Raw genomic sequence first — 14,401 nt, 5'->3', positions numbered from 1 at the left:
AAGTGCTGGGAAGACAGGAATCAAGGTACTCAGACCCTAGTGGCATAAAGACAAACATGCTATTAGGTGACATTGGAGAAATGTCATCCAAGTACCAGTGGAGAACTCAGAGGGAGATTGGCTAACCTTCTGAAGGTGTTGGGGGTGGAGTGGGGGGACTTCACAGAGGAGGAGAACTATGAGCAAGGTGCTGAAGCCGAGAAGGAATTTGTTAAGTGGAGAGAGTAGGATGAAGCTATGTGCAAAGACATGGTCATTAAAGGGCCACTCTGAGAGCATGGCTCAGTATGGCTAGAACTTAGGTTGGGGTGGAGAAAGATGAGAGAATATCATGGAAGGTTTACTCATTCATTCACCAAATATATATCAAGTATCCAGGATGTGCCAGGAACTTGGCTAGGTGCAGGTGCTATAAAAACAGGACAGATGCAGTCCCTGAACTTGAGATTTAAAGCAAATTGGACAGAAGAGGTGATTATCCAGTAAGACAAAGAAATATGTCACTACAGGGGCACATGGGTGGCATCCGACTTTGGCTCGGGTCATGATTTCATGGTTTGTGGGTTCAAGTTTCGCATCGGGCTCTGTGCTGACAGCTCAGAGCCTGGAGACTGCTTCCAATTCTGTGTCTCATTCTCTCTCTGACCCTCCCCCACTTGTGCTCTCTCAAAAATAAACAAATGTAAAAATTTAAAAACAATTCAAAAAAGAAATATGTCACTACAAATTGTGATAAGCATTAAGAAGGAAAAGAATACAAAGGAGAGAAGACTATGAAGGCACCACTTTAGAAAGAGTGGTTGGTGAGTGCTGCTCTGAGGAGGTGACATTTGGTTGAGACCTGAAAGATTAAAAGAGCTGGAGAAGAATGTTCCAGGAGGTAATCAAAGGTCTTGAGGTGGCCAAAAGCTTGGCATGTGGGGGGACTCAAAAGCAGCTGCACAAGGCTAAAGAATAGTGGATGAGGGTGAGAAGTTGGAGAGGTAAACACATGAACCAAAACCAAGCAGACCTCAGAAAGGAAAGTTGAGTTCATCACAACTAATCAAGGAAGAGTGAAATGGAACCAGATTTGTGTTTTACGGGATAACTTGGGGATGGTGCGGGAGACTCCGTGGAGGGGGAAAGAATGGAGTCAGGATGATCAATTGTAAGGTTGTGGAATGGTTTTGGCGAGAGACGAAGGCATGCACCTATTCTTTCATACCCTCCCCAAGTGACTAGCACAGCACTAGGCCTACTGATGGCTTCCGGCGTGTTCATATAATATAAATACATAAATATATATAAATAAATAAATACAGATAAATAAAATAAATATAAATCAATATAAACTGAATCCAGTTGTTGAGTCTCTCTTCAGGAGATCACACTGTCTCTTCTTCCTCCCCTCTTTTTGTTTATAATGGAGATGGGGAGGCGGGGAGGCAGTCTACAATTAGGATTATTAAAGTCATTAGCTGTTTAGTGACAAATGCTTACTTTAAGTGCCACTTTCCTCAGCCACTGCTGAGTTACTTGAAAGTAGCACAGAATATCAGTGCGTATCAAGACAGCCAAACAGAGATGTGGATGCAGAGAGAAATTTGTCCTTTGGGCCTGTTCAGGGTATGAGGTGACACTCACCTTCAAATACTAACTTCCCAGAAGACCACAGGCACATGAATTGCAAATGCCACTCGGTATAATATATGCTTCTCCCTTTGCCAAAGCAGGGATGTAATTACCTGGAAGACTGAGGCATATGTCATGTCTTCATCTTCTCTTCCACCCAGCAGATGACACAAGTGGCCCTTTATCACATTTCCATTTCCTTTTGCAGGCAAAATACTTCGGTAATGAGACACTTCAGTGGGTCCAGCCAAACTCAGCCTCCAGAGGGTCCTGGAGGTCCCCGGGGTGGGAGGGAAAGGGGAGCCAATCACCTTATGGATCTGAGCCTCATCTTCTCCCCTGGGGAGAATAAGCACTCCTATCTCACAGGGCTAGTAGGAGGAGGTCAGTGAGGAATGTGCATGAATTTGATCTGAAACAGTATAGAGGCAAGAACTCTATACTGCCGTTCATTCTATGCAACTGAAGGCCAAGACTGTCTTTTTTTCTTGGTTTCCCGGAGAGTGTTAAACACATTGTAGGAATTCAGTAATAGGTTTTACTTTAAAATCACTTCCATTGAAATCGGGCTTTAGATGTGGTGCATGTAAAACAGACCATTCACTTCTCAGAACTGAATCGAACATATTATCGGATCCATAAGCTCCTTGGTTTCAAGCGGTAGAGGAAAAATCATGAATCGGCAGAGGGGGTATGTGACTTTGGCCTATCAGAGCCAATACCCATTCCCCACTGAGAAGCAGCAAAAAGCAGGGCTTCAGGTAGCATGAAAAGTGGATTTTAATACAGGGTCTACATCTGGGGAAGCTGCAATGTGACACTGAAAATTAGCACCAGCCCATAGGCCCAGGGTCTAAAGAAAATTGGCCAATGGTCGCTCTGACAATCAGCAGTATTATCATGAGTATCTTCAGACAGCAGAAGGGAAGGGAGGAATTAATTTGCGCCATGTCTTGGGAGGTTTACACACTGCCAGTTGCTCTGATAGTATATTATCTCATTTGACTCTCACAATAGCTTTATGAGGAAGGAATTCTTTAGCACAGAGCCTGGTACACAGTGAGCTATAACTAAATGATAACTGCCACTAATGCTATTAATATATTGATAACATTAATAATAATAGACCGAAGCACAATGGGCTTGAGCAACTTATCCAAGGTCACAGAGCTGGAAAAGGCAGGATTTGAACCCAGGATTTGAACCCAAATGTCTGGGCTTCTTTTGCTATACCACTTTGCAAGAAGAGAAAGATCGTGGGGGAAAAACAGTTGAGGATTTTCCAACCGCTTAGCCATGCTGCCTCCATAAACTGACCAGTTGAAACCTTCAGGCACCTAAGAATCTCTTTGGTCTCCCTCTCTCTCACTCAGGTTGCTAAGTTGCTATGAACCATGGCCCAACTGTACTACAAAAAAGTCAACTACTCACCTTACAGAGACCGTATCCCCCTGCAAATCGTGAGGGCTGAGACAGAGCTCTCTGCAGAAGAGAAGGCGTTCCTCAATGCTGTGGAGAAGGGGGACTATGCCACCGTGAAGCAGGCCCTACAGGAGGCTGAGATCTACTACAATGTCAACATCAACTGCATGGATCCTCTGGGCCGGAGCGCCCTGCTCATTGCTATTGAGAATGAGAATTTGGAGATCATGGAGCTACTGCTGAACCACAGCGTGTATGTAGGCGATGCATTGCTCTACGCCATCCGCAAGGAGGTGGTGGGAGCTGTGGAGCTTCTGCTCAGCTACAGGCGGCCCAGTGGAGAGAAGCAGGTAAGAGAAATCCCTACAGGCTGGGAAATAGCCGGGAACAATAAGGCCCCGGGATCAGAAGCCTTGAAAATAGGGAAGGTTAGGTAGGCTGGCATTAAGTAGCCTTAGCATGGCAACCCTCTGCTCTCAGAAATCGCATCAGTGATCTCAGGTGGCATCCTAGAGCAACTCTGCGTGGCCCACGCTAGGTCTTCCTCATTTGCCTTTTCTTTGTGAGCATTTGCCCGTATACATTCAATACGTGGCAACCCAGAAGTGTGCTCTCCATTTCCAGAACATCCAAGCTCCTACCCTCCCTGGCCTCTGCTCTCTAGCCTCATTTTCTTCCTCTACTCAAAGATTACAATCTAGAAAAGAAGAGGCCAACCACAGACCTGGGAGTTTTCCTTCTCACCGGTCTCTCTCCCGGACAATGACAGAAGACCTTTAAGTGTGAATACCGTGGTGCACGTGCAAATGGATATAGGGGTTCATGTATTTTCCCAGTACCTGTGATATGACTACATTCCACCCCTAAATGTTTGGGGGGTTGCCTCTGTGACTCTCCTATCCTCCAAAGCACTTAGGTTTAATACTCTGGAGTCATCTTTGAGTTCTTCCCCTTCCTTGCCTCTATGTCCAGTCCCCAAGCTCTGTGGTTTCTTTCGCTCCAACCTCTTACATACTTTCTTTCCTCCCACCACTCTCCCTGTGTTCTTCATCATCTCCCTCCTAGCTGAGGGATTCTCAAAGTGTGGTTCTTGGACCAGCAGCATTAGCATCACCAGGGGAACTTGTTAGAAATGCAAATGCAAATTCTGAATCAGAATCTCTGGGGGTGAGGCCTACCAAGCTGTGTGTTGACCACCCCTCCAGGGGATCCTGATGCACACTCAGCTTTCAGAATCACTGCCCCAGACTGACATGAAAATCTTCTAACTGGATTCTCTGCCGATAGCCCCTTTCTTTCTCACAAGCCTTCCTGGACAACGATGCCGGCTTATTCTTCACAACACAGCATAACAATCCTGCCATGTTACCCACCCTTTCAGTGACTACAAGCTCTCATTAGAAGAGAAACCAGTGCATGAAGCCTAGCGCTCAATACCCTTCAGTAATGGTCTTTTCATGTCCTGTCTCCTGCAGGTTTCTCCTAAACCCCTCAAGTCAGACAGGTCTCTCCACTTTCTTCCTTTGGAGCATAGTAGGGACGAAGTAGGGAGAAAGATATAGTAGGGACAAAAAAAATACAGTATCATCAAACATGGAATACGACAATGCATTAAAAAGCAAAAACAAAAAACAAAACAAATAGTGGCGCCTGGGTGACTCAGTTGGCCGAGCGTCCGATTTCAGCTCAGATCATGATCTCACGGCTCGTGAGTTCGAGCCCCACGTCAGGCTCTGTGCTGACAGCTCAGAGCCTGGAGCCTGCTTCGGATTCTGGGTCTTCCTCTCTCTCTGTGCCCCTCCCCCGTTCAGGCTATCTCTCTCTGTCTCTCAAAAATAAATAAACATTTTTTAAAATTTTAATAATTAAAAAAGCAATAAAATAGTAAAAATCAAGCCCCAAACTGCAAAGTGCTCAGATAATGAGAACACTTCAGATCAAACCTTATGGGTCATGGCCAAAGCTCGGCTTAAAGGGAAGTGGAGCTTTACTGTTTGCCTGCCTGGTTAAACAAAAAGAATGAAAGTACTTAAGTGATAACTCTCAGACTAAGAATTGGAATGGATAGAACAGGAAGAAAGACAGATGAAAAGTTCCTTGAATAAAGGGCCTGAATGCCTCCGTTCTCCACCAGCATTTCATACAGCGCAGCTGTAACCCCACACTACGAAAGTGCCTGCAATATCACGGGCACTCAATAAACACTTATTTCATGAACAAATAGTATGCAGCCAGCACCATGCTAAGTAACTTACACCACTTGGCTCATTTAATCCCCCCAGCACCTCGGTTAGGTAGACACTATTATTACTGCCCCCATTCTACCCATAAGAAGAATTGCGTCACAGTTAAATCAGTTGTCCAAGATCACAGTTCAGTGTCAGAGCCAGGATTCAAACCCAGGCCACCTAACCCCTAAACCTACCCTCTTAACCACTTGGCTATACTGCTTCTGTGGCAATCTAAGTCTTGGGATTCGCAGAACAGAGTTCTGAGACAGGGTAGACCCGTGAAGGATCAAGAGCTCTCTGGAAAGGACAGGCCAGAATTTGGATGAAGAGCAAAGCAGAGAGGTATGAGTATGTTCCCTACTGAGTCCACATCACCATTCCTATCAAAACTGATTTGTTCTCTGCCCCATCTCACCACAGCCCTGCTAAGGGTCGGAGTGATTTAACTGCGTTACTCTGGGGGCGCCTGGGGGGTTCAGTCGGTTAAGCATCCAGTTTCGGCTCAGGTCATGGCCTCACAGTTTGTGGGTTCGAACCCCGCATCGGGCTCTGTGCTCACAGCTCGGAGCCTGGCGCCTGCTTCCGATTCTGTCTCCATCTCTCCCTAACCCTCCCCCGCTCGTGCACTGTCATTCTCTCTCTCTCTCTCTCTCAAATATAAACATTAAAAAAATGTTTTAAAAACTGCATTACTCTGAACTAAGGCTTACCCAGACACCCTACCCTGTGATGATCTTGCCCACCCCTGAGATTATGCAGTCATTAGCTCTATCCTTCCATTGACACCACTCACACACAACTGTGTACGATTGGTCAGCCTCACTTGTGTAAATGTCTGGTCTCTGTAACTAGACTGTTTCTTAAATGTCAGGCATAATCTAATGCCCAACTGTTTCCATGTTTCCCCCAGTAGTACCTAACCCAATGCCTAGTATATAATGGGTGATAGATAAATATTTGCTGATGAATAAGGAAGAGCTATGTGTATCTCTCAGACATCCTGCACGTTCAGCTTCATAACTGTTGCGAAAGAGAGCAGAGCACAGGGGGGTTTCCAAAGAGGGGACTAGCAATACTTTCGGAGTTTTGTAAACAGGCCATGTCTTTATTTGATGACCCCCATTTCCCCCATCTTTCCCCAGTGCCCTGGCAAACTCTGGGGAAGAAAGGCACCAGGAAAACTCACTCCAGGGTACAATCTAAGGCGTGACCTCCCCTGGAGAAAGGCAGAGCTTAACTCACAGGAATGAACCACTAATGGTGAAATGTCAGGCGTTTGGGACAGGAGTGAAGCTGTTTGGGACAGGCTGTCTTTTCCCAAGATCCTTTCAGACACCGCCAGTGTAAGACCTCCTTTGTCCATACTTGAATATCATACCATATGTACAAAGGCACACAGCCATCGGCCCCAGCTCCAAGTCTTTTCGGCAGATCTCCCTTCCTCCTCTCTCTCTCCCAACCCCCACCACCAGCCTCTGCTAAATTTTATTTTCTCCCATTGCTCTGACAATCACTGTGGGAAGTCATATGTCAGTAACTATAACAACAGGCCGCCACCGTGCTGAAGTTCTGCCTTTCTGGGAAATAGAATCAGGATTTGTTTACCTGGGAGCAAATCAGGGATGTGAGCAAACACAGGCCTCCTGAAGGACCGCAGGTCCGGCTGGGTAGGCCACTCCCAGGAAGGTGCCCCTCCCACACCCAGAAGCCAAACACCTGGCCTTTTTCACTGACCCTCCCCCATGTCGCCAAGAGATTGGGCACAGCTGACCTCCATCAATCTTGGATGGATAAACTGGGGCCCTCTTTGGCTTTACTTGGCCAAGGGCTTGGCCTCAGGCTGGCAGCGAGACCCCTTCTGCTCAGCCCATCCTGCTCTTCTCCCTCTTCAAGCCTATCAAAAGTGCTCTCAGGTAAAGATCAAAGGCCAGGCATAAATGTCTGACACTGGCTTCAAGTATCAGCACTCATATGGAAAACTGCATTTTTAATAGGGACCAAATCTTAAAGTCAAAATGGTGATGCTTTATCAGAATTCTCTGCACCAGACAAGTATAAGACTGCGTGTGTGCGTGCGTGTGTGTGTGTGTGTGTATGTGTGTGTGTGTGTTGTTCTGGGGTCTTCTGGCTGCTCCAAAAATCTGACTCTCTTGGCAGATTTTGTGACTCCTTAGGGTAAACACTCTTAAATAATTCTCAGAATTCAAAATTTTTGCACTACAGAAGGCTTAATACCAGCCAATTTCTTGTACATCAAGCCTTTTTCCTTTGGCGCACTGACTCTGGGAGCAGAGTCTTGTACCTGTGTATGGTCAAAACCAGCTCAAAGATTAATCATTGTGCATATGGCGAACTTGTCAAAATACAGACTCTTGAGCCCCTACAGGTCCAGAGGCTTGGGGTTGGAGCCCGGAACCAGCATTTTAATAAGCCTGCCCTCACCCATTTCTAGGTGAAAGGTCTATGGACTTCTCTGTATCTGTTTCCTAGGCTGCCATAACAAATTCCCACTAACTGGGAAGCTTAAAATAAAAGAAATGCATTCTCTCATGGTTCAGGAAGCCAGAAGTCTGAAATAAAGGTATTGACAGGGCTGGTTCCTCCTGGAGACCCTAAAAGAGAATCTGTTCCATGCCTTCACTTGTAACCGCATCACTCCAATCTCTGCCTCCATCGTCGCACAGAGTTCTCCTCCGTGTCTCTTCCTTGTGTCTCTGGGTCCTGATCCCCCTCTCCTTTCTAAGACACCAGTCATTGATTTAGGGTCCACCCTAATGCACGATGACCTCATTTTAACTTGACATCTGCAAAGACCCTTTTTCTAAATAAGGTCACATTCATAGGTACTGGGGGTTAAGAGGTGAGTATATCTTTTGAGGGGACTCCATTCAACCCACTAAACTCTCCATGAGAAATACTACTAGGGAAGTGGTTTTCAGACATTTTCAGAAGCAGAGCCTTTCATTAAATGAAATCCTTCCCAGAAGTAAAATAGGCAAACAGACCCAAGCAGAGCTGGCCTAGTTTAAGTGCAGATCAGGGCCCAAAGCCCCACTTGTTCACACACACACACACACACACACACACACTCCTATCCCTCCATGGTCCCTGAGGAGCAAGCATAGCTGGACAGCCACTCGTCTAGAAGACAGGATGACAGAGTCTAATTCAGAGTTTGAGGTACTAACCAGCTTGCAGCTAACAGGATGACCTTGGGCAAGACCCAAGGTGTTTTACACCTGTCCAGTTACAGAATCACCCTACGACTAAATTTCCTCATGTATAAAATGAAGGGAACAATACCTAATCTAGGGGCTTGTCATTAGGATGAAATAAGGTACATTAAAGTCTTTTGAAAATAAATTTAAATGCTAGACAGAGGTCAATGACTATTATTTTCAGCCTCACTCTATCAATTTGACTTAGCCAGTCATATTGTGTGGAGAGACCAGCTGGCAAGTGGCACTCATCACAAGGAACGACTAATACAATGAGAGAGAGGCTGGTGAGCGGGCTGGCTCAGTTCGCAGATTACCTCCTTCTGCCCGGCCTTAATGACAATGGTCTCCCTTCTGCTGTTAGGCAAGCTATATGACCTCAAAGTCACCCCTCCTTGTTCAGTGGTGTCTAAGGATTTAAGCAACAGGGAAGTAGAACTGCTGGCCTTTGCATCAACAGCCCACCCAAAGAATTTTCTTTCTTGGTCACTTGCGTCAGTGCAGGCAGGCGGAAAGAGGCTAAGCCAACCTTCTCCCCAAGGCCCACCCCTCTGGGCTCTGCCATAATTACTCATTTGTCTGTGGCAGATGGCTCCAAATTAAAATTGGTCTCACAGATGAGCTAGTGAGATTAAGTTTCAACAACACTGATAAGTGTTTGTGTTAAGATTGTAGAAAATCAGCAATGAGACACTACATTTACTCCCTTCTCCTGCCTGCCTCTTGGTCTCAGGGAGAGATTGCACAGTGTGGAGGGGCACCCTGAGGGCCTGGGCAAAGGTGACTGAGGCACAGAGAGAGGACCTAAAGAGTCTAACCTCTAAATCTCCAACACTCAATATGAGAGCAGAAAGTAAAGGAGAGAATTGCCGTTTATTGGATAGGTTTCCTTAATCTCTCCAGACCTCAGTTTTTTCATCTGTAAAGGAGAACAATAATGGAGTCCACTTCGTAGAGTGATAGCTGGAATTAAGTGGACTAATGCACATATATTACTTAGAACAGTGCCTGACACAGAGTAAACACTCAATGAGTAAGTAGCTAATACTGCTCCTACTTCTACTAGCTGAAGCCATGCTGATATCACATGCTAGCTAATCTTATTTACTAATTGTTTTTTAAATGTATTAAGCACCCACTAGCACATCATAGCTGAGAGTTCAGACTGAGTGACCTTGAAAAAGTTGTCCACTGTGACTCAGCATCAGTTTTCTTACCTGTATAACGGGGATAATGATATTGCCCGTGTCACAGATTGTTGCAAGATTTACGTGAGAACTATTTTTGAACATTTGGCATAATTTGTGATCCATAGCATTTGCTATATAATACCCATATCATTAGCATTAATACAGAATAGTAGTAACATTATTAACTCTTTGTTACCTGACTTGCCCAACAGTAGGTATCTACCTTTATAGTAGTCTGAGTAACAGCTTTCATTCTCTGATTTTCATTCCAAAGTCAAAGTTCTAGATCAAAAACATGGGGTGTGTCAATCAACTCAAGAAAATAAATCAGCCAAGGCATCTGGGTGGCTCAGTTGGTTGAATGTCCAACTCCTGATTTCAGCTCGGGTCGTGATCTCACAGTTCATGAGTTCGAGCCCCACTTCGGGCTCTGCGCTGACAGCTTGGAGCCTGCTTGGGACTCTCTCTCTCTCCCTCTTTCTCTCTCTCTCTAAATATATGAATAAACTTTAAAAAAAAGAAATCAACGACTTCTTTGGAAGAAAATTTCAAAATGACTGCATCACATCATAGTGGCCAAGCTGACAAACTGAGTTACTTCCTCTCATGTATCTTTGTTGATTTTCAGTAGACAAGGCCTACTGCACTCACAGAGCAGAACTATAGAGAGTTTGAAAATCATGTGGTCTGAAATTAACATGTCCAAGGTCACTTAGCTGAGTCCAAACTGGCACAAATGCTTCCTGTCTCCCAAGCCACTCTTTCTACTACTCCGCTCTGCCTCTGAGGGATCATCAGAAGTGGTGACAATTACAACAAAGCTGAAAATAAACAAAGCAGCTCCAAGTCGTGTCTCTCTGGAACAACTCATTGATGACAGAGTTTCAGCAAATGATTAACTCTCTTCAGTTCAATTCAATTGTCTAAGTATTTTTGACTGCTAATTATATGCCTCACAGTAAAACTGAAAGATACAGTTAGTGCCCTCAAGAAATTTATAGATTCGTATGGAGAACAGACGTGCACATGGTGTCCAACCAGCCCCTGCCCCTCTTAGTGAGCATGGCCTTCTGTGTTCCAAGGGACACAAAAGATATGATAGTGATATTCACCTCTCAGAAAGAAAAGAAAAACATAATTACTTAAACCTGGTTTCAAGAAGCCCAAGGGAGCTGGCTGCATAACACCTCACAAAGAAGAATCCCTAAAGTAGTGTAAAAAGTAAATCACTAAATAAAAACACATGCGACTTTTTAGCCATGCTCCCTCCCCCCCTCCCTTCAGGGTTACCACCAACTCAGGGCTTCCTTTCTACAGCTTTACACTCATGGTCGACATACGTATGTCCAGTTAGGAAGTTTCTTATTCTTTGTCCTAGGGCAGGTATATCTCATCTGCGTGTGATATTCTCCCCCCACTCCTTCACCTAATATGTTCAGTTGTCTAAAAGGCAGCCAATGTTTGTCTCCTTTTCACCCCAGGCTCCTCTCCTCACTGCTATTGGTTTTTCCAGCTTATACCTCTTGTTGCAAATTAGTTCAAGTGTGAAATATCGGTGCAAAACTCATAGCTCTCCTTCCATCTCCCTTCCCAGCTGTCCTATCCCAGTGCACCAAACACTACCTTGTTACTGTGCCTTTCCATATGCCAACAAAAGCCACGGGACAGAAATAGAACAGTGCAAGCAAATGTACGCTACATCATCTAAAATGTGTGATGTGGACAATACAGGAAGACACTCCAGACACAAGTAGACACAGGGGTTTTAAGGGAGGAACATTTTTAAGAAATAGGCTTTGAGCTGGAAAGGAAGAAAGGGATGGCATGCTGGTCAGGGGGAAGTGAATGAGTAATGTTGGGGGAGTTGGAATGACGGTGGCCTGTTCACAGTGGCTGCTGGAGTGAAGGGTTGGTGATGAAAGCAGTGCTTGGGACGCCATTACCCTCATGATGGAAGGTGCCAAATACCTCACTCAGAGTCAGGGCACTGGGCCAGGTATGCCCTGAGTCTTATCATAAACAGCAGTTGTTGGGTTCCTGTGCTCATGTATCTGCCCTCCTTCTTTTTTCCTCTGATCCTAGTTGGAGTAGAGGGGAATTAGTCTGTGGTCGCTGGTTGAACCACTCCTTAGTTGGGACCTTGGTGAATAGTCACCATCATCCCAGCTCATTGTCACTGGTCCTCCGACTGGAAGCTGGGGCAGAGGGGACTGAAATGGGATGAAGCCAGAGGGGTGCCTGGGTGGCTCAGTCAGTTAGGTGTCTAACTCTTGATTTTGGCTTAGGTCATGATCTCACAGTTCATGAGATGGAGTCCCCCGTCAGGCTCTGCACTGAGTGTGGAGCCTGCTTGGATTCTCTCTCCTTCTCTCTCTGCCCCTCCCCACTCATACTCTGTCTCTCGAAATAAATAAGTAAGTAAACAAACAAACAACAAAAGAAGCTGGACCCACCGATAACCCAGGGGACTGGTTGAACAGTGCTACCCCTCAGCAAGTATTTGTGAGGAGCTGGCCATACGGATCTTTGACTCTTTCCCCTTTCATCTATCTACTTCCCCAAATGACATTCTCTCCCTCCTCTCTTCCAGTCCCTCTCCATACGCACAGTTCCAATGTTGGTGTCCCACTTTAATCTCATTGGCTGACGACTTTCGTAGCTTCCATGATATCATGCCTACATGGTTCCTCCTCCTTCTCTGCCCACTGACTTTTAGTCTCTTTTTCAGAATCCCTATTTTTTTCTTCCTTCAATACTGGTGCTGCCTGGAGTTCTATCACTTCTCCCTTTGTAGCTCAATATCTATCATGTGATCTATAATTTATTTCCCAAGTTTCAGCTAGACATGCCCGCCTAGATGTACCCCAAACATTTAAAATTCACTATGTCTAGGGGCACCTGGGTGGCTCAGTCGGTTAAGCATCTGACTCTTGGTTTCAGCTCAGGTCATGGTCTTGTGGTTTGGGGGTTCGAGCCCCACATCGGGCTCCGTGCTGATGGTGTAGATCCAGCTTGGGTTCTCTCTCTCCCTCTCTCTTTCCCCCACTCTCTCTGTCTCTCAAAAATAATCTTTTTAAAATTTTTTTTAAAAATATAAAATAAAATTCACTACATCTAATAATAAAAATAGTAAGCACCAGTTTGCACTTACTGTGTGCCAGGCACCATTCTACGTACATAAGCTACATTCACTTGTCTGATACAGCCATCCTGCGAGATAATTCTATTACTCATTTTTACAAATGGGTGCGTTAAGGCACAAAGAGGCTAAATAGCTTTCCCAAGCTTATGCAACTAGTAAGTAGACCAACTGGGATTCAAACTGAGGCAGCATGGCTGCAGATTCTGTGTTCTTAATGCCGGCGCTAGCCTCACTTTGCCCTCTAGGTCCTCCTCGGCATCCAGTGTATCCTCTCTCAGCTGATGGCACCCATATCCCTCCCGTCATCCCTCCAGTGTTCTAGATTCGAAACCGTGCCGTTGTCTTCATCTTAACCCTCTTTCGGCCACCACACCAAGTTGAGTACTAAGTCCCTTTCAATAACTTAATTGAAGAGAGGAGGCAAACCTATCAACAATTAGTCAAAATATAAGTGCTGTTAGAGGTAAGAAAGTACTGTATGTACCCAAGCATTAGTATCTGATCATGTCACTCAAATGGTCAACGTTCCTCCTTATTTCCTATAGAATAAATTTCAAAATGTGGGTGCAGGGTTGAAGGTTTGAGGAAAGAGGGTTGGCAATTCATGCTGAATTGTCACTGATAAATCCAGCCCTAAGCTTGGAGGCAGAGTGAGTCCAACAGACAAGGCATGTTAATGAAAGTGGTTTCTTCTACCAGAAGAAACTCTCCAGAGTCAGAAGGACAGCCACTTTAGTGAGGGCCTGGATTTCAGGCATCTGCTGGTAAACATACACTTGGTTGCCATTGGCAGGATTAAATGACCCTAATCTGGCAGCTATTCTCTATTCTAAAAAAGTATGTCAGCCCTCTGAAGTCCTCCCTACAGGGAAGGTAATCAGGATCATGAATAAAGGAAAGCTTGTTTCACCATACTATCAGTGGATTATTATTGCCAGTCCATTCGTTTAAAAAAAAAAAAAAAGGTGGGGGCGGGGGGGGTGCTGTGAGCCAGGTAAGAAAAAGGCACTGAAAGAACTGTCCAAAGAAATACAAGTCAGAGAAGGGAGAGGAACATGGTACCATTGACAAATCTCCTGTGAGTCTACCTCCTTTAAATCTCCTCCAGAAAAGGGGGGTGATAACCCAGAGCAAACACTTCTGCAGCTGGAGAGTGGAATTTGTGAATCCTCCTCTCCTCTTCTGCTCTTCAAGGGCAACCGGGAGTGATTTGATGTTGGGCAACATCAGCTCCATTATCTATATGAGAATTGTGGATAGAACTGTGGAGCTAAAAATGGCCTCGAGATCCTCCAATCCATCCCCTTGTCATCGAACAGCCTGATAGTCTCTTCTCACCTGCCAATGGGCCTAAATGGGGAAGGCGTCAAGCCCTACTAGGCAGCCAGAATGTAGAGCAGTTTGGGCTCCGTCTACCCAAGCAAAATGAATATGTGCCCTATTTACTCAAGCAGTTTTCTCCCTTTCCCCCTCCATTATTTCTCAACTCTCAAACTGAGGTTATCCAAGCATCTGGGCCCCAGACCACCACCACCGTTCTCCACAGCCATGTTCATTTTAAAGTTTTTGTTGTAACAATAATAC

The 14,401-nt window shown here is 45.3% G+C and overlaps 1 protein-coding gene across 1 annotated transcript in view; it reads left to right on the top strand.

Annotated features, from left to right (window-relative positions):
- The first annotated feature begins 3,008 nt into the window (after positions 1–3,008).
- Positions 3,009–14,401, top strand: part of TRPC5 (transient receptor potential cation channel subfamily C member 5) — a 134,295-nt gene continuing 122,902 nt past the window's right edge. Inside the window, exon 1 of the mRNA XM_047082120.1 lies at positions 3,009–3,386. Coding sequence (XP_046938076.1) covers positions 3,009–3,386 — 378 coding nt within the window. The remainder of the gene's footprint in view (positions 3,387–14,401) is intronic.

The sequence above is a fragment of the Lynx rufus genome, unplaced genomic scaffold (genome assembly GCF_022079265.1).
Source record: "Lynx rufus isolate CCGP_SWC_20201006 ecotype Redwood Valley unplaced genomic scaffold, mLynRuf1.p SCAF_19, whole genome shotgun sequence".
Taxonomy (NCBI): domain Eukaryota; kingdom Metazoa; phylum Chordata; class Mammalia; order Carnivora; family Felidae; genus Lynx; species Lynx rufus.
This window is presented reverse-complemented; position numbering and strand designations above follow the sequence as displayed.